General features: G+C 38.6%; 2 protein-coding genes across 11 annotated transcripts in view; one reads left to right on the top strand and one right to left on the bottom strand.

Moving 5' to 3' along the window:
* Positions 1 to 17,261, top strand: part of PHC3 (polyhomeotic homolog 3) — a 112,882-nt gene extending 95,621 nt beyond the window's left edge. For 7 of the 10 annotated variants that reach the window (XM_062211948.1, XM_062211960.1, XM_062211979.1 and 4 more), the window contains 3 exons: positions 2,354 to 2,486; positions 2,578 to 2,809; positions 8,552 to 17,261. In XM_062211948.1, coding sequence (XP_062067932.1) covers positions 2,354 to 2,486; positions 2,578 to 2,809; positions 8,552 to 8,706 — 520 coding nt within the window. In that variant the 3' untranslated portion in view covers positions 8,707 to 17,261. Of the gene's footprint in view, positions 1 to 2,353; positions 2,487 to 2,577; positions 2,810 to 2,985; positions 3,115 to 8,551 lie in introns of those variants that run through there. The other 3 variants (XR_009868057.1, XM_062211983.1, XM_062211992.1) reach the window with 3 other exon arrangements.
* A 3,211-nt stretch (positions 17,262 to 20,472) lies between these two features.
* GPR160 (G protein-coupled receptor 160) overlaps positions 20,473 to 26,808 on the bottom strand; it is a 58,321-nt gene continuing 51,985 nt past the window's right edge. Inside the window, exons 3-4 of the mRNA XM_062178018.1 lie at positions 24,648 to 24,759; positions 20,473 to 21,855 (exon numbers count right to left, since the gene is read on the bottom strand). Of these exons, the coding sequence (XP_062034002.1) occupies positions 20,767 to 21,783 (1,017 nt within the window). The 5' untranslated portion in view covers positions 21,784 to 21,855; positions 24,648 to 24,759 and the 3' untranslated portion in view covers positions 20,473 to 20,766. The remainder of the gene's footprint in view (positions 21,856 to 24,647; positions 24,760 to 26,808) is intronic.

A 26,808-nucleotide genomic window follows, 5' to 3' on the forward strand; every position in this document is an offset into this window, starting at 1 on the left:
ATTTATTGTATATAAATATATTTATAATATAATTAAGGCCAGCGCTGTGGCTCAACAGACTAATCCTCTGCCTAGCGGCGCCAGCACACCAGGTTCTAGTCCCGGTTGCCCCTCTTCCAGGCCAGCTCTCTGCTATGGCCCGGGAGTGCAGTGAAGGATGACCCAGGTGCTTGCGCCTTGCACCCCATGGGAGACCAGGAGAAGCACCTGGCTCCTGGCTTCGGATCAGCGAGATGCGCCGGCCACAGTGCGGCAGCTGTGGTGGCCATTGGAGGGTGAACCAACGGCAAAGGAAGACCTTTCTCTCTGTCTCTCTCGCTCTCACTGTCCACTCTGCCTGTCAAAAATAAAATATATATATAAATTTATATATTATATAATTAAATTGTTGTTATAATTAACCCATTATATGGAATATGATTACTTTATAAAGAACTGTCTTAAAATATCAAATAAAATATTTTGATAAAATTAATACAAGTATTTCAGTCAGTTTTAAAGAATGACAGTGTGAGTATCTGGTCTGGTGGTAAGATGCTCACATCCATATCAGAGTGCCTGGGTTTGATTCCTGGCTATAGTTCTTAATTCCACCTTCCTGCCAATGTAGACCCTGGGAGGCAGCAGGTTGATGGCTCAAGTAGTTGGGTCTCTGCTGTTGAGTCCTGGATTGAGTTGTTGATTCCTGGTCTCAATATGGCTCAGTCCAGGCCATTGGACATTTGGAGAGTGAACTAACAGATGGAAACTCTCTTTGCCTCTTGCCTGCCTGCCTGTCTCTGTCTCTGTCTCTTCATTTTTTAAAAAAGTATGTAGTTCTAATTTCCTAAATGGCAATAATGAATTCCTTGTGTATTTTTGAGATCTCGAGTTCACATTTTCAATCTGTGATTTCAGTAATATTTGAAAAATCTTTTAATGGCTGCTTGTGATCCTCCCTGCACTGAATTAACCTCTCTTTATTACTCACTCTTCAAAAATTATTACTTAGGAAAATAGATTTGCATAAACATCTAAATGATTGCAATATAACTTTCACCCTCCTGGAGAACCTGGATTTTTATTTATTTATTTATTTATTTTTTGCTGCTATGAAAATTAGTCATCCTCTGTATTTTGCAAAAAGTTCTATCAGGGGACCGGTACTGTGGCATAGCGGGTAAAGATGCCGCCTGCAGTGCCAGTATCCCATATAGGCACTGGTTCGAGTGCCGGCTGCTCCTCTTCTATTCCAGCTCCCTGCTAATGTGTCTGGAATGCCAAGTGCTTGGGCCTCTGCACCCATGTAGGAGACTCAGAGGAAGCTCCAGGCTCCTGGCTTCTGCCATTGCAGCTGGCCATTTGGGGAGTGAACCAGTGGATAGTAGAACTCTTTCTCTCTGCCTCTGCCTTTCAAATAAAGAAATAAAAAAAGAAAATCTCTACTATCATGCTACAGTCAGGAGAAAATATCTATACTTTATTATAGGTGTCCAGTATTATCTTGAGGAATAGTCTGTAGTATACACAAAGGCCGCTTTTTTTTTTTTTTAAAATATTTTATTTATTTGAGAAGTAGAATTACAGGGGGAGGGAGAGCAGAGAGAAAGGTCTCCCATCCGCTGCTTCACTCCCCAAATCGCTGCAACAGCCTGAGCTGGGCCGATCTAAAGCTAGGAGACAGGAGCTTTTTCCAGTTTCCCATGTGGCTACACTTGGGCCCATCCTCCACTGCCTTCCCAGACCATAGCAGAGAGCTAGATCAGAAGAGGAGCAGCTGGAACACAGACCAGCACCTATATGGGATGCTGGTACCACAAGTGGATGCTAAGCCTACTAAGCCATAGCACTGATTCCACAGAGGCCACTTAAAAAATAAAAAAAAGATTTATTTATTTATTTATTTGAAAGGAGTGAGAGATCTTTGATCCATCATTTACTCTCCAAATGACTGCAACAGCCAGGGCTAGACCAGGCCAAAGCCAGGAGCTAGTAACTCCACCTGGGTCTCTAATGTGGGTGGCAAGAATTCAAATACTTGAACCAGAGTCAGCCGCTTTCCAGGCACATTAGCAAGAAGCTGGATCGGAAGTGGAGTAGCCAGGACTTGAACCAACACTTGGAAGTGGAGTGCTGGTGTCTCAAAACAGCAGCTTAACCTGCTACACCACAATACCAGCCCCACAGAGGCCATTTCTTGACCTCTAGCATAAGCAAATTCATTGAACAAATGTGGTTTACTTTATCAGGTATTACAGTCCTCATGAAGTCTCTGCTAATTACTGATTCACAATTGCACTTTGCCACCATAACTAAATACTCAATGGGGTGTTTGATTTATCATTTAATATTTTTTCTTACTTGACTTTCTTAGGTACAATGTTAGCTGTTCTAAAAAATTTGCACTTAGTCGTTGGAATCGTAAGCCTGATAATCAAAGTCTTGGGCATCGTGGCCGTCGTCCAAGTGGCCCTGATGGGGCAGCAAGAGAACATATCCTTAGGCAGGTCTGTAGAAAACTTGCTTCACTGTATAATACCCTTTTCAGAGACGCAAGGAAAGTGCAATGCTGTATTTTACTTGTACTACATTTTCCAGCTTCCAATTACTTATCCATCTGCAGAAGAAGACTTGGCTTCTCATGAAGATTCTGTGCCATCTGCCATGACGACTCGGCTGCGCAGGCAGAGTGAGCGGGAACGAGAGCGTGAGCTTCGGGATGTGAGAATTAGGAAAATGCCTGAGAACAGTGACTTGCTACCAGTTGCACAAACAGAGCCATCTATATGGACAGTTGATGATGTCTGGGCCTTCATCCATTCTTTGCCTGGTATGTCATTCACAACTTTGGCCTTACTAGTTTTCTCGTGCATTCACACACAGCAATGTCGTTAGGTCCATCCACACCTTTTGCACAAAAGGACTAGAGAAGTACTGTGTATATGTATAAATTAAATGGCATTTGCTATTGAAATGTGATCTGTTTCCTCTTGCTTATTCCCTCAGCACAACTGGGTATTTTCTCATACCCTCCCAAGTCGATAAAAACTGACTAGTCCTGCTTCTGCTGTGAGTCCTCAGCCGGTGAAGATATTAAAGGTGCTCTCTTCTCTTCAGTCTGATTTCTCTCGAGAGGTCAGTAGAGAGATTGGATCAGACACGTCTTCCCTTCCACTCTTCTGTATTTCTATTCTATTTCCTCCTTATTTTCTAATTTTACCTTTTTTAAAATTAAATAAGAGAGACTGATTTTTTAAAAACATTTTTGAAAGCTAATCAAACATTTTAAAATATGGTAAAGTTTTGGTTTCTTTTAAAAAAATCAAGCTGGCTCTTTTAAAGGAAGCTGTATTCTTTGATTCTTTTCAATAAACATCAAGAGCACTTCTGAAATTTTATTTTTTCAAGTAGACAGCTGAAATTCATGACATTCATTCTAATACGGAGAGCAACTTTCTTATTTATGTTTTCCTTCTGTAACTCTCATTTTGATACTCTTTCCATCAACTTAAGTCTTTTTTTTCTTTAATGCAACAATAATCTTATATTCACTTTCTCCAAGGCACTTGTCACTAGACAGTTAGACCTTTGCTCATAATAAGACTCACACTGATTATATGTATTATACAGTATATTTTTTAGAATCAGCAAGTCCTTATCATTTATCACTTTGATCTTATGAATATGAAAAATTAAATTTTGTTCCCTCTTGATTTATTATGAATCTCATAATTTCTCTTAATACAAGTTTTCCAGGACACATCTCATTTAAATTTGTCTATCAGGCTTATTGAAATTGAGCTAATTAATTAGCTATTATTTCTAATTAATCTTTCTATGAAGGTGACCAAAGTCTTAGAAGTGAACCTACTACTAATATATTGTACAAAAACATACTTAGAAATACTGACTTTAAAAAAAAAATCTGTCACGCATTTTACCTTATTTACAAAATTCTATGAAGTTTTATTTTATCAATAGCTTGTTTTAGAAATGCTAAATTTTAAAAAAGAACAAGATATGGTCACTTTTTTTTTTTTTTTGACAGGCAGAGTGGACAGTGAGAGAGAGACACAGAGAAAGGTTTTCCTTTGCCATTGGTTCACCCTCCAATGGCCGCTGCGGCTGGCGCACCGCACTGATCCGAAGCCAGGAGCCAGGTGCTTTTCCTAGTCTCCCATGGGGTGCAGGGCCCAAGCACTTGGGCCATCCTCCACTGCACTCCTGGGCCATAGCAGAGAGCTGGCCTGGAAGAGGGGCAACTGGGACAGAATCTGGCGCCCTGACTGGGACTAGAACCCGGTGTGCCGGCGCTGCTAGGCGGAGGATTAGCCTATTGAGCTGCGGCACCGGCCAAGATATGGTCACTTTTAAAGAAAAGTAGAACTTTTTAAAAAGAAGATTTTTTTTAATGTAAAGATTTTTAAGTGTTTACATAAGAAAACAAATCTTAGGTAGTTCCAGACCATTGGGCTTAGAATATGCTATCAATCTGATATATTGAAGAAAGGGGATTCTTCACTGGTTGTGGTTGTGATACATAATGAAACACAGTTTGTAGACTAGAATAGCCAGCTTGAGAATTAATGTTGGAGTCTGCTAATCATCTAGGACTGGACTTGGGTGCTGTCATCTTCAGGAGTAGTCTCAGTCTTCCAACTAGGGCATGTGGTCTGTGTGTGAGCCTGGTTTCTCATTTGTGAGAAATATTTCTTTTTTTCTTAGGAGATTTGGTTGATAGCCTGAGGAAAGTAATGGCTCACATAATTAACAAATAATAGATACTGCTGATTTCTCCTCTCAATTCATTTCTTGTCTTAAAGGTTGATTTTTTTCCCAGCATTATTTGCTATGTGGGTACTCTTGGCTATTATTAGAATGAAGGCTAACTCCTTCATCTCATTCTTGCTTCATTTGAATTTAAAAAAATATAAAAACAACTTAGTGTTAAACTGGAGATGATTGTTTTATTGAGTTCATCTAGACACTTAATTTTGTTGTCTGTTATCACTAAAAGGAGACTACTTTTAGAATTTAAAACTGCTTGGTACTGTTTTAGAGTCTGTTTAATGTAAGTCTGTTTTTCTTTATTGATGGCACTGGGAGTATTTCCAAGCTGCTTTGATAGGTCAAATAACAAAGATTATTTGTACGATCAATTATATCACTTTTCAGAATTTTTTTCTGATTAATGCCTGTAGCATAAAGTAAATCTCATATCAGAAAATGGCTTTATCTTCATTTCTTTCTGCTCCTTTGGCCTTTGTAAATTTCCCTTCTGAGCCTCTTTGAGGTTATTCAGAGCTGTTCTCCCTTCTCCAGTAGTCTACTCCTACATTTTTCTCATAGAATGAACAGCTTGTAAATTTTGTAATCTCTTTTATTTCTCTTCATTGAAGATAAGCTTCCTTCCCTCTCTAGGCAGGACACCTGTATTTAATCTTAAAAGTTTTCTCTTCTCCTTATGTATCATCTTGTTAACTGTCCTGGTGGGTCGTGTTAGAGCTTGTATGCAGTATGCCCACATCCCAGAGCTGTTCCCAGAGTCAACAATTACTGTCTTCTGGTTTTTGTGCATTAAAAAGTTCTCTACAGGAACAAGTCTTATTTTTCAATTAACTGCAAGTTATCTTCAGTTCTTCCTGATCTGGTGAATTGCCTTTTCCAAAGATCAGTTTATTCTGTATTTATTGATCTTTGAAACCATACTAGATGAAATTTCTCTTAGGCATATAAAATAGGATTCATTCAAAAATACATGACCACTTACTGTTTCTGTAACACCAATTTGGGACTTAAATTTTTTAGTATTAAACGGCAAGTGTTATTTTTCATCAGCCTTACTGAGGTCAGTTTTTGTGCAGGGTGTTTCTGTTTTGGCTCTAGCTGGAGAAGTTACTGGATACTTGGACAGTTCAGTTGGGAGCCATGTGCAAGCGTCTGCACCAGTACTGAGAGCTGTACTGCACTTGTTTCTGGGGAGGGAAGCCAGGCCAGCTGGCTGACTGCATCCCTTGGTGTATGTTTTGTACATGCTCCTGGGACTCCAGCTGTTAGACATAAGGCAGTCCTAATCAGCAGCTCAGAGAACTTCAGCTCTGTATACCTGGAGCATTTAAAGTGTTTTTAAAATTTGTTTTTCCCTATTGAGTTTCTGGAAGCATAGTTGCTTCTGCTTTTTTTCTCCTTTAAGGCACTTTGTTTTTATTTTCATAATGTTAACTATACTTTTTTGTGGCTGGCTTAAGAAAATTGTGATCTAAAATTCTGAAGATAATGCATTCCTATTTTATCATGCTGTTTCCCCCAAACAGTTTTTGTTCTTTATTATTTTGTTAATGCATTAACCATACACCTACAAAGAAGATACCTGAAGAAGAATCTCACAATACAGAGAAATACAAATATACTATATATTGTCCTCATGGAGAACTCCTTGTTTCTATTCCCAAATGTAGCTCTTATGGCCCTCATTACTTCTCATTGCTCCTGTTTTCCAAATCTAAATAAGTTCTATCCTATCTTTCTCTCTCTTCTCTTCTTTCCTGTGTTCTTGTAAGTCAGACTGAAGAGAGAAGAACATTAGTTGTTTCCTAAAGAGAAGGATGAAGTCACAACTAGATGCAAGATTAGTCAGTTTTGTCTGCCCAGTTTTGTTGAGAGCTACCTCTGGGAAAAGAAAAGGGGCTTTTCTGTGGTGAGTAATCCCATTTCAACTATATAGTTTCTTTTACATGGTGAATGAGCAAAACCATAAACATTGAGAGGTTATTGAAATACATTTTAGCTTTTAAAAGTCTGAGAAATTACTAAAATTGAAAACTGAAAATCTGAGTGCTATTATAGGAAACAATAAACATATAGGAAACTAACAGAGGACATTGGAAAAGAAATAACCAAGAGAAAAGATGGCACACAGCTGAACACAGGGAAACATATCACTCTTACAGCTATTTTTCTGTAGCAGACTGTATTTTTGTTCATTGTTTATCATTTATTCACTCACCCAGTACTTCACTTATTCATAAATATTCACATATGTATTTAGCACCTTTAGTGCTTTGTAATTGGTGCTAGGTTCACTAGGAAAATATCATCATATACATAAGAGAATGATACATTTATGGTAGAAAGGCTAATCATTTCTAGCAAAATTTTGGTATATAAAAGTAAAATATGGCCATTTCCATTTTTCATTACTCTTTTGTGTTTTGCTTTAGAATACTGATTTGAATAAAACACAATTAACTTTAAGCTGTTAGTTTTTACTTGTAGGTTCATTTTTAATTTTATCAGAAAGCTTCTATATTTTTATATTCTCTCCTCTGTTGGCTCATTACCATCCCGCGTTTCCTCTCCCTTAATGGAGGTATTTATGGAGTAGCTTAGATGTGCAAAATTTGGTAGACAGTAAAAACATTTGAGGTTCAGGTAAATACTCATTACCTGGGAAAATACCTGGCTTAAATTGAGAGCTAAATATTGGTTATTGGACGGGAGATTACCTATCAAGCTCCTAATTTCAATATGAATTTGTTTTCTTCTCAAAAGTGGAGATGAGTCTACTGATGTCAGTATTTGAAGTTGAAATTACAGGTTGAGCAGTGTAACAGCATTTCAGCAGCATTGCAGTAGACTGATACTACAACCATGAAGAATTTGTTCTGCACTGAATGAACAATGATGATATTTCACATGTCCTTGGCAATAAAGGTCATAAATTCAAATAACAAATAATGAAAGTAGTACTCTGTACTTGAGAAACTATTACGGGATTATTATTTTTTATGACAATATTTTATCCCTCTGGGCCAATGTGTGTAGGATATATTATACAAAGATAAATTCATGAGGTATAACCAGTTAATATTTCTCTTAAGGTCTGTTAATACAGACCTTTTTAAAAGTTTTTTTTATTATTTTATTTGAAAGGCAAAGACAGAGCGAGTGAGCTTCCATCTACCTTTCGACTTCCCAAATGCCCATAGCAGCCAAGACTGGGCCATGATGAATCTGGGAACGCAGAACTGAATCCAGATCACCCATGTGGGTAACAGACTCTACACTTGAACAGTCATCGCTGCCTTCCATGGTGCACTAGCAGGAAGCTGGGTTAGAAGCAGAGGCAGACCTCCAGACCGGGCACTCTGAGGGGATGCAGGCATCTCAAGCAGCATCTTAACCACTGCACCAGATGCCTCCCCCAGGCCTTTCATATGTGTGACTTGCTTTGAGGTGGCACTGTAGACCTTTTCAGGAAGGAACTGTTATATCTGGACTGCTCACTCGGTACATTTTTGCCTGGCTCTTACTAATTATTTTTATATTATGATTTTTAGAGGAAGAATTTCAAGTAAATTACTTTACCTGGATTTCAAATCAATTCTTATTTTCAGAATGCCAGCACATACTGTCTTCAAGAATGAACCTAAGACTACCATAAATTAATTTAATTTGTTTCTCAGTCTGTATTTCAGATGCTCAGATCCAGGGGGAACATAACTGTGACTGTTAGGAATAATATTAGGTATTGTGTATTCAATTCTGACTTCTTCCTTCGATTAAATTTCAGGCTGCCAGGATATTGCAGATGAGTTCAGAGCACAGGAGATCGATGGACAGGCCCTTCTCTTGCTAAAAGAAGACCATCTCATGAGCGCAATGAATATCAAGCTAGGCCCAGCCCTAAAAATCTGTGCACGCATCAACTCTCTGAAGGAATCCTAACAGGAACCTGAGGCTTTGCTATAACGGCCGTTTTACTCTTCTCAAACAGACTTGTAAGGTAAAGGCTTAACTCGCCCTGGAATATTAAACTTTTCGTGGTGGATAGCCAAGCACATTGGGATTTCTGCATCAGATGCTGACATTTCTACAGATAGAATAATTCATCATACATTTTCATTATTAGCCAACATTGGTAAAGTTAATTTTGCAGATTACATGCAACATTAAAAGACTTGGTAGAGAAGGCCATGATATTTTTCAAAGAAATGTGTTATACCAGATAATTTTTTAAAAGTAATGCTTATCATTAATATAAAGAATCCTTTTAAAACTTAATAATTTACATTTCTCCTCTTCGTATTCGGTTTTCTTACACATTTTTCTACCCTATTAGTTTTCTAAAAGTTGTTGTTAGAGATATGTTGTGGAATGACTTACAAGTCCAATGACAGAATCATGCAGTGAAACATCAGTGTGCATTTTAAAAAACGTGTCTTTTAGACAAATGCTATTAAAAAAGAATTGTGTTCTAGCATGAATAATACTGATCTAGAGGTCAGAAGAATTGGTTTCTGTTCTAAACTTGAGTTTCAGTTTCTGTGCATTGAGTGCAGATGTTCTCCTAGGAGGTCAGTTTTTCCTCCCCAGAGGACAATTAACAATACCGAGAGACATCTTTGGTTGTCACAGCTCAGAGTTAATGTTGGGGAGCGTTGCTGCTGGTGTCTCCTGGGTGGAGGCCAGAGAGGCTGAGTATGTTACAGTGTACAGGATAGCCGTCTGCCATGGAGGGTATCTGGTCCAAAGTGTCAGTAGCGTCCAGATTGAGAAAACTAGATGTAAAAGGAGTGATGTTGCTCTTTTCCACCCAGAGGGACATTTTAAAAAGGCAACAAGGAATATATATACAATGGGACTGTTATTTAGGTAGTGTTAAAATTCTGATGAAGTACTTGATCCAGTTTTATGCATACTAGAAAATGGAAAAGAAAACCACAAAACTGACTTGTAAAATAAGGACTAGCATACAAATAATTTGACTCTGAGAAAGGAATGCTTTATATTATCTTTCTTATCTCTCTGCTCCTCTGCACTGATGAAGGCATAATCCAATTATGCTATGAACCAGCGCACTCCTTCTGTCGAGGAAATGGTTTGTAGCAGATAGTGACTGCTCTGTGGAACTTTTCTGATGTTGAATGTGCTGGGTCTAGCTAGAACGCACATTTCTTTTTCCTTTACTAAACTGGTGCATGCTTCCTGCAAAGCACTTACCGAGTGATTTCTGCTGGATGATCAGATCTGATTTTATATGTACATGCTTTAGGGAAAAAAATTAAACAAAACCTTCCCTTGAACAGTTCTATGGAATTATGAAACTAAACCAGAATTGCTTGTAGGAAACCTAAGAACATTGTAGTCCTAGATATGAGAAACTTTTGAGATTATGAAGGTTTTGTTTTCATCTTTTCCTGTTTCTTCTATGTACCATGTGCTTGAGATAGTTTGCTGATTGCAGGAACATACAGTGGTATTTGGCGGAAGTTCAGTAAGTGGGAAAAGAAGAGTCCAAGAGTTTCATTTTCACTGCTCTTTTCACAAAAATTGTGTTGAGCTAGTAGAAGACTAAGATGTCACTAAAGACATCACAGATATTTATCTTTTGGCTTTGTGTACATTAGAGAATGTTGATTATTTTTATACAAAAATACAGCGGGTAATTTTTTTAATCTCTAGATGCCTCTTGTTTGAATGTATGCTTTGTGGGATTCTTTGTGTAGTAATGTTTAAAAAGAGATGTTTACCGATAGTTATGTGTAGGATTAGGAGGTTTAATATAATGTAAGGCTCATATTCCAGACCTGCAGTAGGTTGTAGTCTATGTTACATATTTCTTTATATCACATTTTAATTACTGGACTGAAGTTTCAAGGAATGGTCAGTACTCTGTAGTCAATTTTCATTTATTAACAGCTAATCATGATTGACAAAGTCATCATATGCTCGACTTTTCCCCTCATCTTGCAATTTCAAAACACAAATGCAGGACAGGCACTAGTAAGAGAGGCCCCTGCACGAAGGAGGGAGGTGCAAAGGAGTCTCCCCTGGAACAACAGCTTTGTCACAGATAATCCACAGTTATTACAGCACTGTTGAGGATAGGCACCCCTGGCGGTAACAGTTACCTCGGAAACCATTTTATTTATAGCCTTTAAGGTACTAACTTCCAAGTGTGTTGTATGTTCTCTCTTTATTTACTTCCTCTGGGAAGTCATTCTGCACTTATTAAAAGCCCCTGTGCCTAGCACAGACCAGAAGGGGCTTACAAGAAGAGTTGCTATTGGAGAATGCCTTATAATCTGAAATCTTACAAGTGGTCACAATCTTCTATTGTCCCCACTCAAAACATAGCCAGAATACATACTTGCTGTTTTGAGTAGTTTTATTTATAAATGGCTCATTTGCTGTCAACTTTTTGTTCTTTTCTTGGTGCAGCCATTTTGTAGATGATCTAATCATATTCATTTCAAAGCTTTAGCTGTGTGATGGGAATGCAGCTGACACTGCATGTCCACCCCTGTACTGAGTTTTCAGCACTGTTTCAGTATGGTATAGGTAGGGAGGGTACTGTTCCTTTCCTTCCCTTTCATGTGGCTAACTGGTTTAGATTTTGATTGGGTAAAGGATTTGGCAAGCAGAAAAGGAACATGGGAGGTTCTTTTGCTACTTAAGTTAGCATTTTCTAGTTTCTTTACATCTTTTCCTGTTGAGGAGGAAAAACTGTGTTTGAAATTTTATTTGCTTTAAGCTTGTGTTCCTAGGAAAGTAAACAAACTGAGAGAACTTGTAAAAATTTTTATATAACATTAATAGTCATCAAGCCTTGTGCAGGCATGTGTAAACACAGCTATGCATCTTTGATGTAATCAGTATAGTATGAGACAGTGCTATTCCACAACCTGTCACCTTTACAGTGGCTATTTCTATGCTGATACCTTTAGGTTTGCTATGGAATTTTCTAAATAGAACTTTTTTTCCATCATAGTTTAAGGGCTGGCACCTAGGAGTAGAGAAAGTGGAATGGAAGGAAAGAAATGCTAGTGCCAAAGCTTGAGAAGGAGAAAGAGGCAGACAGGGAGGCCTGCCATCTTCATTAGTTGTCATGCACTTCAACGCTGAACAAATTTCTGTGCTTTTGAAGTGAATATTCATGTCTTACCTAGTTGAAAATAGCAGTTATTTTTTTCATAGGTATCCCACTGTTAATTTTCGTTTCCTTATGTGGTGAAGCATTTAAAACTATGAAACAATATGGTAACCATGCCTCAATAATTTTTGTGATAGTTAATCTTCATATAGCACTTGTAAAATTATAGTCAAACACCCATTCACAGATACAAATCTTTGATTGTAATCTGTCATTGTGTCCCATTTCACTGGCTTGTTCAATTAAATATTTTGAAGCCCATTAGTTACAATTTTTATGGTTTTGTTACCACTGTGGCACAAGAATGACAGGGAGGCCATGTAGGTTTAAGTGTTGGGCCATGTTTACAAGTGCACAGATTTAGAAAGTGTATCCTGAATGAAGCTGACCTCACAGCCACATCCAGTGGATGAAATCCTCAGCTAGACATTTTTCCCTGGAAGAGGCTATTTATTATAGTTTGTGGTTTGAAAACTCAAACGTGCTGCCTCTTCCATTGAGTACTAGCTAATGGCAGAAAAGGCCTCACCTCACTACCCCTGATACCTCCTCAGCTCCAACCAAACTGCATGAAAACTTTATTACAGACCCTTGCCTCAAAGTCCTTAGAGACTTTTGTAAAGGGGCCAATTTTAGGAGGGGAAGCAGCTGGGGCAGGACTTTATGAAACCCTGGGCAGTGGAAACTGGCCCATCTATGCAGAATGTGTGCCCAGTTGGTTTCTTGCGCACATACAATAGTATGAAACTAGAGGGGCCCTGGGGAAGGTTTTCTGGGAAGAAGGTTGGGGAAGTGGAGGAGGAGATATATAGAAGAGAAAAAGCATTCCAGACCTTAGAGGATAGCACAGTTAAGTGAAGCTGTTTAGTATAGATTATGGCTTTCATCAATAGTTTGACATAGTAAATCACTGCTGGATCCCAGTCAATGCTGTAGTTTTTATGTCAAGATTTACCTATAATCAGACTCACTCTCTATCTTGCAAGCATAGATACCGATAAGTTCTAGTGATACAAAAGTTAATGACAGTTGATTTCTGAAAAAGGTGACAGCTGTTACAGTTGAAGAATAGTTGTCAAAAACTTAAAGGCTGATTCTTACGAGTTGTCAGAATTACAAAGGCAAGTTTCCATTTTCAGATACCACAGCTGAACCAGTCTTGTAGATTATTACAAAGAAAGGCATTTTGAGATAATATCTTATTTGTTCGGTTGTGTCTCAGTCTAAGAATTGGGTGACTAGGAGCGATAGGTTTCTCTTTACTAGTCTGGATTTCAGTAAAAACAAGCCTACCTCTATTTCTTCCATGCACAGCAGTGTGGATCATGAAATGAACTATTTAACCCACATTCATTAATACTGGCATTTTGTAATTTAGAGCATTTGATTTTATTTCAAAGGTTGTGATTCAGTATAGATAAGCACAAACATAGTGTTAGGAAAAGTAAATATGCAATCTTCCTGAAACTTAATTTTGACCCATTTAAGCTATATACGTCTTTAAAAAATTCTTTGGGGCGATAATCCTCTTTTGTTAGAAGTTCATAAAATTTATCACCATATAGTTTCCTTCATAGCAGCAGAACAAGCCATTTCTTTAGTCAAAAAGTTTAAAATTATATTATTCCTTGAAAAGTTTCTAAATTTTTAAAATTCCTGAGTTTTGCATATTATTTTTAGAGCTTAATCTACTGTAAAACTATACTATGAGAAAGCTTTATTTGAGAGTTTTATAAGGCTTGAATGCAAATATTATTATCACCATCATATTCTAGAGAAAACATCTGGCTTTTTCTGAACTTACTGTAGCAAACATACATTGAGAGGGAGTCCACACCCTCCTTTTTCTACCTGAAACCCAGCTTCTCTGCAGACTCCCCTCTGTCTGAGAAGCGTGCGCACTCCTCACCAGTGTCATCTTTATGGTATCTTTTGGGAAAGGTTTTCCACAAATGTTTTCTTTCTTTCTTTTTTAAAAAAATAGCGTGTGGATGTTTAATTTTATTAAAAGATGACAATTTTAGAGATATTAGAGAAGAGGTAAGAATGAGCATTTGGCTAATACTCTAAAAATTCTTTTTTGCTGCCTTTCAAAAATATTGCTTTGTGATATTGAGTAGTATTCAGTGTGAATCTCTAGAAGACAAAGTATGCTGTTGAAAAGTAGTAATGAATGAATTTTACTTTGGGAGAACCAGTATAATTTTGAAGCACTGTTATGCTACTGGCATAATTTTAATTAGAGAGTAATATAGTAAGTCCTTTTAGACTGCCTATTCAAATTAACTTCATAATCATTTTTTAACTTTTAAAAATTTTAACTAAATATTATAAGGGTTAATAGTAGCCATTTTTTATTGGCTTTAAAGCTATAGTTTATGGAATAGTACCAGTGTTAATTCCATGTTTTGTGGAGCTTACATTGATGGCATGAAGAAGTTGGTGTTTATAAGAGAGTGGTGGAACCTGAAATAAACATCAACCTATTTTAGAAAGAAGGAGTTTTTAGTCTTGCTTCAAACCAGACATGTCCAGTGTTTAAAATATTTGTTTGGAATGCTTGTCTTAAAAGTATTTTTTCTTTAAGTATTAAATACTGAGTAAATAACCTACTTTAATAGTAAGTGACAGGTTAATATACCTTGAATTAACATGATGAGTAAAAATAAAACACATTGGTCTAAATATTGGGGTTTTACTTTGTTGGTTAAATAGTTATGTTTGACACCTTGGGCAATGATTTGGCTTTTAACCGCCTCTAAATATACAGTATGGTGCCTCCAGTACTCACAGTGTTGATTTTGGCTTAAGGTAGCCCCCTAGCTCTAAAACTATAATGCCAGACCATATAATGGGACATTTTTAAAGTTGTTCCTACTTGGTTTTCTTTCCCTTTTTAATGCTTCATTTTATACTTAAGAGCTTTTGCTAAAAGATGTTTATGAAGCAGACATTTCCTGGGCCATCTACAGTCTTTGTTCTCCTAAAGATTAAGGCAGAAAATTCAGACTAGCAAATGAGGTTTTTCTAAATGCTACATATTGGCTAACCACTGACCATGTGAACACATAAGAATATTGTCATTCATGCACCTAGGCATTCATTTATAAAGCAAACAATTTGAATCCTTACATGTACGACATGGGTAGTGTACATGACTTAAAGAACTGGTAATAAGTAAAATCTTCCCAAACAAAATTCATTGTGGCTTAAGTAAACATGGGCACAATTATTACCTAATATACTGACTGTAAATTTGGAATGGGAGGAATTTTTTTATGCATTGGCTAGATGACAGCTAAGTGGTCTGAGTTAGTCACACCACAATTCCTACAACATGGTTCACACACTAGACATCAAATGACCATATGTTTTATTAGGTTACAAAATTAAAGTTGTCTAACTTTAAGGACTTAACATTTTGATACTCTTGTAGTAACCCATATTCCACAGCAGTATTTGGACACTTGATTCTGTTCTAGAGTTATTGTTGTATGCCATGTATAGTACAACGAAAGAAGCTGGTGTTGATTTACTGTACATTTTTATTTACAAAACTTTTAAACCCAATATTGAAAATGCAGCAACTTTTCAGAACCGAAAAATCTCAAAGGTGATCTCTGGGACAGGTTTGGGTTTTGTTTGTTTTTAAAGTAAGAAAGATCACACAAAATAAATTGTATTATAAAATTATTAGAGATGCCCAGCTTTTTATATGTGTAAGCAGCAGTATCTTTAGGAAGTATATTTACTGCATAGGAAAAGGGTATCCTGTAAAATGTGGAGCTGGTAAAACGCAAAACAGTCCCATGTTGAATTGCCAAGTATTTGGGAAGAAAACATTAAATGGGAGAATGAATCATTAATTGGGTAAAATTTCCTTCTTGTGCTGGAATTCTGTGACCCACACTGTTATATTCCTGTTGTAACAGCTTTAAATATTAATAATCAGTTGGTACTAACATTCTTCATAAAGACAAAAAATGAGAATATATTTTAAAACCTTTTGTGCATCAAAGTTACAGCTTTTAAAGCAGGAAACTATCCAAATAAGTGTTGGATTAGAATTTACATTAGAGTCTTTCAAACTGACTGAAAACAGAAACACTAACATGTAAGTAGCCAGTCTGGATTTTAAAAAACTGTCCCATGGTTAAAAATTACCTTTATAGTGTTTTAATTTTTTTAAAGTGTATCTAAGTTTGCAGATATTTTTGCTGTTAAAATCTTTTGCATAAATGCTTTTTTTGTATATGTAATTTTAAGTTTTCAAAAGTCAACTGAATATGTGTGAAGATAGTATAACTTTTCTCTGTATTACTTCCAAGTTGGGTAACTACATTCCCAATCACCTCACTTAAAGGCTTATTATTCTTTTTGTTTTTTCCCATATGGAGGAAAAAAAGTCAAAGTAAGTTCCAAAAAAACTACCCCCAGAGTAAGGCTTATGCCTGTAGTGAAGGTTGGAAGCTGTAGACAGCAGTACACAAGAATGGTACCGACACTGGTGGCAGGCACTTCAAGTCTCCACTAAATTCCTACTTGTTGTCTTCTTTTAAAGAAAGGTAAATGGTTGTGATCAACTTTGTTGTTGTTTTAGTTTTTGATGCTTCAAGTGCATGGTGAACTGATTTGTAAAAACTTCTTCTTTTTGGTTCCTCCCATTATTCTAAAGTAGAATTTTTATATTATTAAAACTTCAAAAGATAATCTACCCAGGATGAACAAACCATCACCAAGGGGAAAAACTTTTTTTTTTTTTAATCTTTACAGAAAACAAATGTTAAGATTATATAATAGATGTATTCTTTACATTGGCTATTGTATTAGAGTCCTCACGAAAAATGAAATAGTTTTAGCACTCTTAGCATTAGAGTTCCTTGATTGGTGTCTATAGCTAGTTTAAAAATGTATATCCTGAAAATGAAGTTAATTTTGCATCAGAGCACACCATGATCTATGTAAAAAGTGTCCATTTGGTGTATTTTTTTAAAAGAGAAAGCACTTTCATATTACGAGTAGCATGTGTATGAATTTTAGATTTTCCTATTTGTTGTGTCTCTATTCAGTGAAGTAAACTTGAGCATTCAAATGTTTGTTGATGGCAACATTAACTATTAAATTAAAGCACCTTATACTCTGCTGCTTAAACTTGCTTGTAATTGCACCTTTGTTCCCTGCACATTTTCACATAGAATATTGTTGTAACATTGCTCCATGTGGGTCTGGATGGAAGATTCATGGGCCTCCAGGATCATTTATTTATATTGTTTATATTCAATAATATATTGTAGACCAGTTGTAAGTTCATTTCTTTACAAATAAAAGCCTCTTCCATTTGGCTGTCTATTGAATAATTTCTTTTTTTGTTTATGAGACATAAGAAATCTTCTAAGTAAAGTAAAAAACTTAGGGACTTGGAATAGTTAAAAATGCTTCTAATTTAAAATCTGCAAAAAATATTGCTAATAAAATTCAATATATTTTTAAAAATTCAGTCCCATTTTATGGTCAATTATTAAGGCATAATCTTCAGAAGAAAAACCAAGTGAAGGGGGCCAGGTTTAGACTTTCTGAACTGTTTAAATACTCTGTTGTTCTCTTGACTATAGGATTATTTCTACTGAATGTTGGCTTTCTATGCATCTGGCTTTTATATAGCAATGTGATTTTGTTGTTGTTGTTGTTCTAAATGTGCCATCCATGTTCTTTATCCAGTGTCTTTTGTTAACAGATCCTGCCCACTGGAGTGGACATATGAATCAAGTTAGGACAAACAATCATTCCCTGAGATTTTATATTTGAAGCTAGAGGATGCTTTAAGTTGGTATGATGGTTTGAGTGTATTTTCTCCCAAGGGTTCATGTATTAGGAACTTTGGCTTTGCCATGGCCATATTGAGATGTAGGTGTAGCAAGAGGTTGCAAGGCTGGCCCCTCCCTGGGCTCTGGCTTCTTGTCTCATCATGTGATCTCTTCCCTCTTGCCCAAGCTCACATGTTCTGATGCCATCCGCCACGAGGTGATGTAGCCAGAGGGGCGCGGGGCCTTCGAAAGAGGCAGCACTGTGCTGTTTTGACTTTCAGCCTCAAAAAGTGTGCGCTAAATGAACTTCTTTTCTATGTAAGCTAACCCAGCCCCAGGTATTTCATCACAGTAATGAAAAACTAACACAGCTGGGATAATAGTTCTGAGCTTTGGCAGCCAGAATGTCCATCAAACAAAACAAACTGATAGCCCAGAGAGGTTCTTCTGTTAGCTTACCCTGTCCTTTTTCCAGTATTCAGCTTTTCAGGTTGGAATTACAGATGAGTATCCCTTATCCCTGAAATGCCTGAGACCAAAATGACCTCATATTTTATAGTTTTACAGATTTTCGAATATTTACATAGAATTTACTGGTTGAACATCCCTCATCCCTAATCCAAAAATATGTAATCTGCTCAGTTTCAGGTTTTGGAGCATTTCAGATTCACACACTGGGATGCTCCACCTGTACTTGGAACTCAAAGGACTCCTAATTACTTCCCAGCATTTCCCAACTTGTCCTTCAATGGCTAATGCTTACTGAAAAGACCTGTGAGCCCAAGTAAATGGATTTCTTCACTGTGGGACTTCAGAGCCTTAGAATGTTCATGGGCATTGTGCAATTTTCAGTGAAACAACTTTCTTTCCATTCGACTGAAACAGTCTCTCTTTTGCAAAACAACAAATGACCGGTGAAAGGCAGGGTGGTGTACTGTAAGAAGCATGAAATCTAGAAGCCACACTTCTGGGTGTTGGTCCAGAAGTTTGATCTTGAGTATCTTAATTTCAGTGTTTAAATTTATTCGTTTGTCATAAGGGGGGAGAATAACAGTACCCATTCGAGAGTTGTTGTGAGGATCAAATCAGTTGCTGCACGTGAAATACTTAAAATAGTGCCTTCCTAAGTCTTTGCTATGATTAGTGCTTCATGGCATTGATTTTAGTGCATTTTCCAAATAATGGGAAGTTATCTGTAGATTATGAGCTTACTTTAGTGGGCCACAACCAGCACTTAGAAAAATGACAGTGTAAAAATGCATCTGTGCCTGCAGCCACACACTGGCCTTCCAAATTCAGAGGTAAGATGCCGAATGAGAAATCTCACAGCGACTCTACTTTGAGTTGTGGTCTACTCTCGTCTACTCGCCTGAGGCTTTTCTACTCTCATAAAAGTCATAGTACTAGACACTAACCATAACTCCTACTTAAGGCTTTTATCTCTACAGACACTGTGTCTGGGCAACAGTGGGTGTGAGTGACTACTCAACCTCTGTTTCCCTTCTACAGGCTAAGCAATGGGCTCGAGTGGGCGCTTGGGTGATGACCCCACCTTCTGCTCCCATATCCTCTCACTAGTCAGACTGCTGGGATTCAAGGACACTTACAATCCACGGATCTGACTCTACAGGTCGCAATGGGAACTTTTCTCTAACAGCATTTCGTCCGATTCTCCTCTTGGTAGCCTTCTAAGTCCCTCTCAAATTGGCTCTAGCCCTTAAACACCGATGCCTTATCTTTCTCTGTAGTCAGCATGGCCCATGTATGACCTTAACAGTCAATCAAAATGGGCCCCTCCATGGCCCTGAGGGATCAGCCCAAAGTCAGAGTGGTTTGACCCCATGTCATTCAAGATCTTTATCACTTCTGTGAGCGTTAGGGAAAATGGAGATTCCATATGCTCAAGCCTTTCTATCTTCGATCTAAACCTTCTAAAAAGACCTGTTCCTGAGCACGTGGTGCGCTCTCTCACTCCCCTCTCTCTTCTCTCCTTGCTAGCTCCTCTGTCTCTTACACTCTCCTCTTTTCCTTCTTCACCCCTTCCCTCTGGTCTGCTGGGTTTTCCCCAATAAACCCTTTCCCTTAAAAAAAAAATGCACCTGTGCTTAACATGTAAGGGTAAGTATTGCTATCTCATACACATTTCTGTATGTGTATAATGTGGGTCATTATGTAAAGCCATGTGCCTTAATGTGTCAAAAAATATCAGTAAAAGGCACTAATTCTGGATATGCTAAGTTAGATTCATGCAACATATATTAGCATTTACAAATGAAATCAAAGTGACTTGAGATTATTTTGCTATTTTATTTCAGTGGTTCTTAATGGGGGCAGTTGTGCCCACCCACCCACCATGAGAGGTTGGGCAGTGTGTGCAAACAGTTTATTGTCACTGCTGGCACCTGGGGGCACAGGGCAGGGATTCTGCCAAGTATTGCTACAAAGCCCAAGGCAGATCCTGCAACAAAGAATTACCCAGCCTCAAATGTTAATAGTGCTGAGTCTGAGAAACCCTACTGTACTTTACAGTGTGGTATCTGCTGATGCGATTATGATTTGAGATGCCAGTACATGATACAGAGTTGTAACTAAAAATGAATCAGGTAACACTCATGGAAAGAGACATGGTTGCTACTCGCAGTTCTGTGTGAACTTTCCCCTATGTTAAAGTTTACACCAAAATGATCTTGATTTTCTTGGCTCTGAATTTGATAAAAGGTTTATTTAACTTTATATATTATAGTTGCAGTGGAATTTTAGAATTGCACAACATTTTGCACTTAATAGTTTTTTGGGTGACAAACATCAGTGTGGCCAAATGTTAACTCATTTCATTTTTGAGTTAATAAATTAGCATTTTTAATATACAACGTTTGCGAACAAGTCTAGAAACTTCCTGGAGTTGTATTTTTGAAAGAAAACACTATTTAGTAACTATCAGAACCACAAAAGATACAGCCTGAAAAAGTATGGAAGGAGGGAAGAGCTCCAGTTCAGTTCAAATCATTCTTTCCCTTAAGTTTCAACTAATTTTAACATGGCAACATATTAACATGTGATTATTGATATAGGCTTTTCAATTTGCTCAAAATTATGAATGATAAGTGGAATAAAGCAGCATTTCCAGTTGACAAATGGATCCACAGGTAATACAACATCTCTTAAATTAAGCTTGTGACAATTCAACCAATAAATTGTAGCAATGAGGAAGCTATTGACCAAGTACAACCAGGGAATGTTCAGATCCATATATCCTGGTATCTGTACCTTAAGCAAAAGAATGATCACTTGAAGTAGTACAAACGGTAGCCAGGTACCAAGAAAACAGACAATGAGTTTGGACAATAGTACTTTTTTAGAGTTCACATTATAACTAGAGTGGGATGAAAAAGGAAAGTATAGGATAGTCTCATTCATATAGGAAGTTATTCTAATAGCCTGTACCAACGTCATAACCTCTGACCAAGAGGTTATAAAAGCTGCAAGTAAAACCAGCACCATGGCAAAGGCCAGCCAGTAACTCTGACTACTGGTGTAGAAAGGACACTGAAAAGAAAAACCATTCTGTGTCTTCAGGCTTTGGTCAATGGATGGATCTCCCAAAACATAAGCTAGGACTGAAACCCAAGTTATAATTACTATAAAGAAATAAAGTAATCTTTGACATTTAAACGACAGCGTGGTGGTTTTAGAGAAATGCAGGCAATAGTCTATACAGGCTATCAGGAAAACTGGATAATGCAAAAAGCCGTAAGTAAAGGAAATAATTTGAGTAAATAGGCAGATGTGGTATTTAGTAAACCGAATGCCCAAAAGTACAAAATCCCTGTAATAGGATATAATGGAAATGTTTACCAAAAGTAAAAGATCAACAAGTGCTAGAGAAATACAAAAACATCCCATAAAGTTTTCATGGGTGTTTTTTCTTCTCATTGCTAGCGTGACGATGTTTAAAAGTATTTTCCCGAGTATGATCAAGAACAGCAGACAGTTAGCATCTAGGGGCTGGTTTGTCTGATGTAACTCATACTGAACAGCACAGTTCTCTGAAGAAAGAGCGGTCATTTTTAGTGAAATTTCAAGAAGACGACCTGCTGAAACACAGGTCACAACACTGCTCCACTTTATTTTCCATCCCTGCAAAAAAAAAGGGGGGGGGGGGTGGAGAAAATATTGATGTTATCTTGATGCTATCTATCTCTACCTTAAAACTGTATAAAAGCAAGCACCCTTATTTCTAAAATGTAACTTAATGCAATCATTTCTCCCCAAACAATTGATGAAATAAATAGGAATTCTATTTCTGAGAAGACTTATAGAATAAGAACATGTTCAAGAGGAATTAATGTGTAAACTCTGGTAGTTTTGAGGCCTAAATGGTCAAAACTCCCAGATCTTTAAACCAAAATGTTATGTATCAATTGCTAACTTCTAAGTATAGGCTTAATAACTTAGAAAAGAGGTAAGAGAAGTACTTTTATCTACTAGAGCCAAAACACATGCCTAACATACCAGCTTGATAGTAATACTCAACATAAGTGCTGATGACTCTTACCCCAGTCCCATTCTGACTCCACATTCCCCAAACACCTCTTTGTAAAGGCTACGCTTAGAGGGCCCTGTAGAACTTTCAGGTTAAAATCTTTGAGCTTCAAAGATAATTAAGCTGAAAATAGCAGGAATGTAGAGAGAGAAAGACGGATTTACTTTAGGGATGTGACTTTTTAGGTGATAAAGCCTGGAAGAACAAGAGTATAAGGAAGAGACAGAACATTTACAAATGGGAGGTAAACGCAAAAGAACAGGGGTTGAGGCTTGAATGATGACTCCATTTGAAATCAGGAAAGAATGGCAGAAGAATCAAATTCATCCTTTAAAAAAAATGTCCAAAAGGTATTGCTGTTCAAAGCCCAAACAGTAACAAACCCATCTATATATGTCAGCAACTGGAGAGGGGTTAAACATACATACATCATTGTGCACTGTTGCGTGTACCCATTACAAGTATTTCACAGGATAGGAGGAAATCTTCATTTATACTCCATGTTTTCTATACTTAACATGGTAAATTTCCACAATTTATGAAATACAAGTTTCAAAATTATGCAGTAATATGTCAGATAAAGACACACACATCTATGTGGCAGTATTATGTTTGTAGATCTTTTGTAGTTTCAGTAGAGTTTGGAAATACAAAGTGAAGAAGCTGAATTTGCCTAAAAGCAGATCGCTGACGGCTACACAGTTCCCAAGGGAGTAGTGAGGTCACTGAGGATAAAGAATTCAGTGTTGACAGAGTGAACCCTTTCTCTCATGGTCATATAGCTACTGTGTCACAAGCTCGTTTATTAAGGTACACAAATAATGTATGTATGTCACACACACACACACACACACACACATATATAAATTCCTAAGCAAACTTCAATCAGGTTTATTTTGATGGAAAAAAAGTTTGAAATCCATGCACAGCTTTTTCCCCAACTAATTGAAGACACCTTGTATAGGTATAAAGTAACTGGTCAAAGTACTTGCCTATATGCAAACATCCTACAGCTTAACTTGACCCCATCTGAAAAAGTTCCATTCCAAATCTGATATACAAGGGTACAGAAACCTAAGCTGCCAACTTGACAATGCCACTGACCTTGAAAGTGGTGTTTTTCTTGGATAAGGAAGCTTAGATGGAATAAGGCCATTTGAGGTTTTCCTCCTGCCCCATTAAAAAAATCAAAGACCCTTTATTGATTTAAAATAGGGGTGAGGTAGGGAAATACCATGGGTTCATATTCATAAAGACCCACCCTTTTTTTTTTTTTTTTGACAGGCAGAGTGGACAGTGAGAGACAGAGAGAGAGAAAGGTCTTCCTTTGCCATTGGTTCACCCTCCAATGGCCGCTGTGGCCGGTGTACCGTGCTGATCCGAAGGCAGGAGCCAGGTGCTTCTCCTGGTCTCCCATGGGGTGCAGGGCCCAAGCACTTGGGCCATCCTCCACTGCACTCCCAGGCCATAGCAGAGAGCTGGCCTGGAAGAGGGGCAACTGGGACAGAATCGGTGCCCCAACCGGGACTAGAACCCAGTGTGCCGGCGCCGCAAGGCGGAGGATTAGCCTATTGAGCCGCGGCGCTGGCCAAGACCCACTTTTAAAAAGCTATCTTCAAGATAAAAAAGAATGGTCTGTATCAAATGATTTTAAAATTTGGATTCTACTCAAAATCCGAGTTAGGAAAGCTAAGTAGGCCCCATACAAGAGGTGGTTCCTACTCCACTTCATCACTGACTCCCACAGGGGAAGGCCAGAAAAACATGGCAGTCCCTCGAGGAGAACTCTTAATGTCACCAGAGGCGAGAGAAGGACGCACAGGAGCAGCAGCAGCTACAGCCACTGTGGCAACCAAGAAGCTCTTAGAAGATGAGGAAAAGGAGACAAGTCTGAAATGGAAAATGTAAGAGAATCAAAGATGGAAGAAAAGAAAAATGAGACCTAGGGAAGATGTGTAAGAAGAAGAAATCCAAAGGAAATAAAACAGCAAATATGAATACCACGATCATGGAAACCAATCAGTGCTCTCCCAGAGGAGGCAAATTTTACACTCTCTGACCCACTTCCCCGGTAGATCGCTAAAACTATTCAAAATGGCAATATTTTGTTCTTTAAACTGGTTCCCAGGACGAGATAAATCCTTTGGTAAGCTACCTGTCCCAAACTTTCCCTTCAAAAGGAATTCATTGGTTTTAAGACTTGGTACTTTTCCTGCATGATGTTTTGAACTACTTAGGAAACAACTCAGGAGCCCCATGTCTAACCTAAAAAGTTACTGTTCAAGGCATCTTGTCTCTTCCCTGGCCATGCCTGGTGGTCTGGCTCGGTCTGAAAGCATTCTGTACTCCTCAGAGTGCAAATCAATTCTCAACACGCCATACTTACTCTGTCTCAGCCGGTGATCTTCCTATTGCGTTTTCGTTTTACTGCCATCGATTATGTTACTTTGGCTCCTTGCATTTCACTTTTCCATACCAAAATGCCATGTGAGGAAGTTCTGTATGAAAAAAAAATATCCATCATTAATAGCCATCATGGAGTCCGGTGTGATGGCTGTGTAGAAAAACTCTGTGTACGACTGCAACTAACTGCTTATATAGGATTCTTAGTATCTTTTCAGCCAAAGGAAGAAAAGGGTACTCAGGCTGAACTTCACTGGGGTGGGCGCTGTGCAGCGGGGTAGTCCCTGTGTCAGATGCCTGCGTCCTGTATCAGAGTGCGTCCCCTCTGGCTTCCTGCTAGTGCATTATGGGAAGCAGCAGATGATGGCTCAAGTACAAAGGTTCCTGCCACCCACCCAGGAGACCCAAATGGAGTTCTAGGCCTTTGTTTTTTAATGTTTATTTGTACTTGCTTCAAAGCCCACCAAAGACTGCAAGACGTTAGTGCACACCTCAGCAGGATGTAAAGAAACCTGCAGGCAGTTCTGAGACTCTGATTTCAGGACATTTTTTACATGTGAACATACATGGAAAATAACTATTTTCTCAAAAAATTGAGAACAAGGTGAAACAAGATGGTGGCTAAGATACGGCAGTGGCCAGCTGCCCCATTTGTGTACATCAAAAGAACAAGAGAAGCCAGGTGCGAGACCCAGTACATGGTTTTCATACGATAGTAAAAGACATCTGAAGAAGGCAGGAAGAAAAGGCTGGGTGTGTAATCCCCCATTTCCAGATACCACAGCGTGGAGAGACACCCCTCTTGGGAGCAGAAAGGAATTGAGTAATTGTCACTTGCAACCCACTGCATGACCCACCATAATAAAAACCAGTGCTGGCTGGGGCCCCACAGCTCCTGTCCCTAGGCCTGTACATGTAAATTGTCTTCCGACCCTCCTTAGCCAAGTGGCCAAGGGACTGGTCTACCACCCCTTCCCTACCTTCCAGCAGACCACAGAGCAAGACTCCAGGCAAAGGGTAGGAGGGTGGGAAAGAATTTGAGATTTCGCCCTGGAGCCAAGGCCAGCATGGTGAGACCCAGCACCTGATAAAGCACAAAGGCTTCTGCCTGCAGGCCACTGCTCACAGATGGGAGCCTCTGGGGTTGCTCCAGCAATAGGCAGAGATTTGTGCCCTGATGGGACAGGCTCCTTTTTGGCAGGCATCCCCACCACCCTCACGTGGGCCTTGTGTGCACCGCTGACTGCATAGGGCCCGAGTGCGACCCAGCTTAGTGTCAGTCTGGGTGGCCAAGGAGTTGCCTTTACCACTCCTCCACTAACCTTGGGCAGATGGCAAGGAACCATAGGACTGTGTCTTGGTGCCCAGTGCAGAGCTGATAAACACCCAATACTGGGCAGATGCTAATGGTCCCTGTCCCCAGGTCAGTGCCAGCAGGCAGCCTCTGGATTTACATTCCAGCCATTTAGTCCTATCGCAGTGCAGTGCTGTGAGGAAATGAGATCCAGGTGTGATCTGGCATCGTGATACTGGTGACCACAGGAATAAGTGCCTGGGCGCTCCCACCCATCCCACCCCTGAAGGGAGGTTTGTAGGGACAGACTCCCCACTCTGAGCAGCACATAAACTGATTTCAGGCAGATCTAGGCTCAGAGAATCACTGACAGATGATAATTTTTAAAACTCAAACAGAAATCTTTGAACTGAACAGTCCACCAAATGAAGTTAAAATTCCAAAAGGCACCAATAGCAGAACAGATGGAAACAGGAAAGAATCCGTGAGCTCAAAGACTGAAAACAGAGAAGCTGAGTAGGCATTGAGACATGGTGGGTTGAGCTGCCTCTCGGGACACCAGCACCCCATGTCACAGTGCCTGGGACTGAGCGCTTCCACTTCTGATCCGGCTTCCTGCTAATGGGGCTGAGATGCAGCAGGATGGCCAAAATTCTTCCAGGTCAGCCTGGCCAAGCTCTGGCTGTTGTGGGCTTTTGTGGAGTAAATTAGCAGATGGAAGATCCCTCTGTCTCTTGTCTCTCTGCCTTTCGAATAAATTAAAAAAAAATGCATAGAGAAGAATCAAATGAAAAAAACATGAAAATTTGGGGACATTATGGGAAAAAAGTAAATATCGGAGTTACTGGGA

The sequence above is a fragment of the Lepus europaeus genome, chromosome 2, assembly GCF_033115175.1.
Source record: "Lepus europaeus isolate LE1 chromosome 2, mLepTim1.pri, whole genome shotgun sequence".
NCBI lineage: Eukaryota > Metazoa > Chordata > Mammalia > Lagomorpha > Leporidae > Lepus > Lepus europaeus.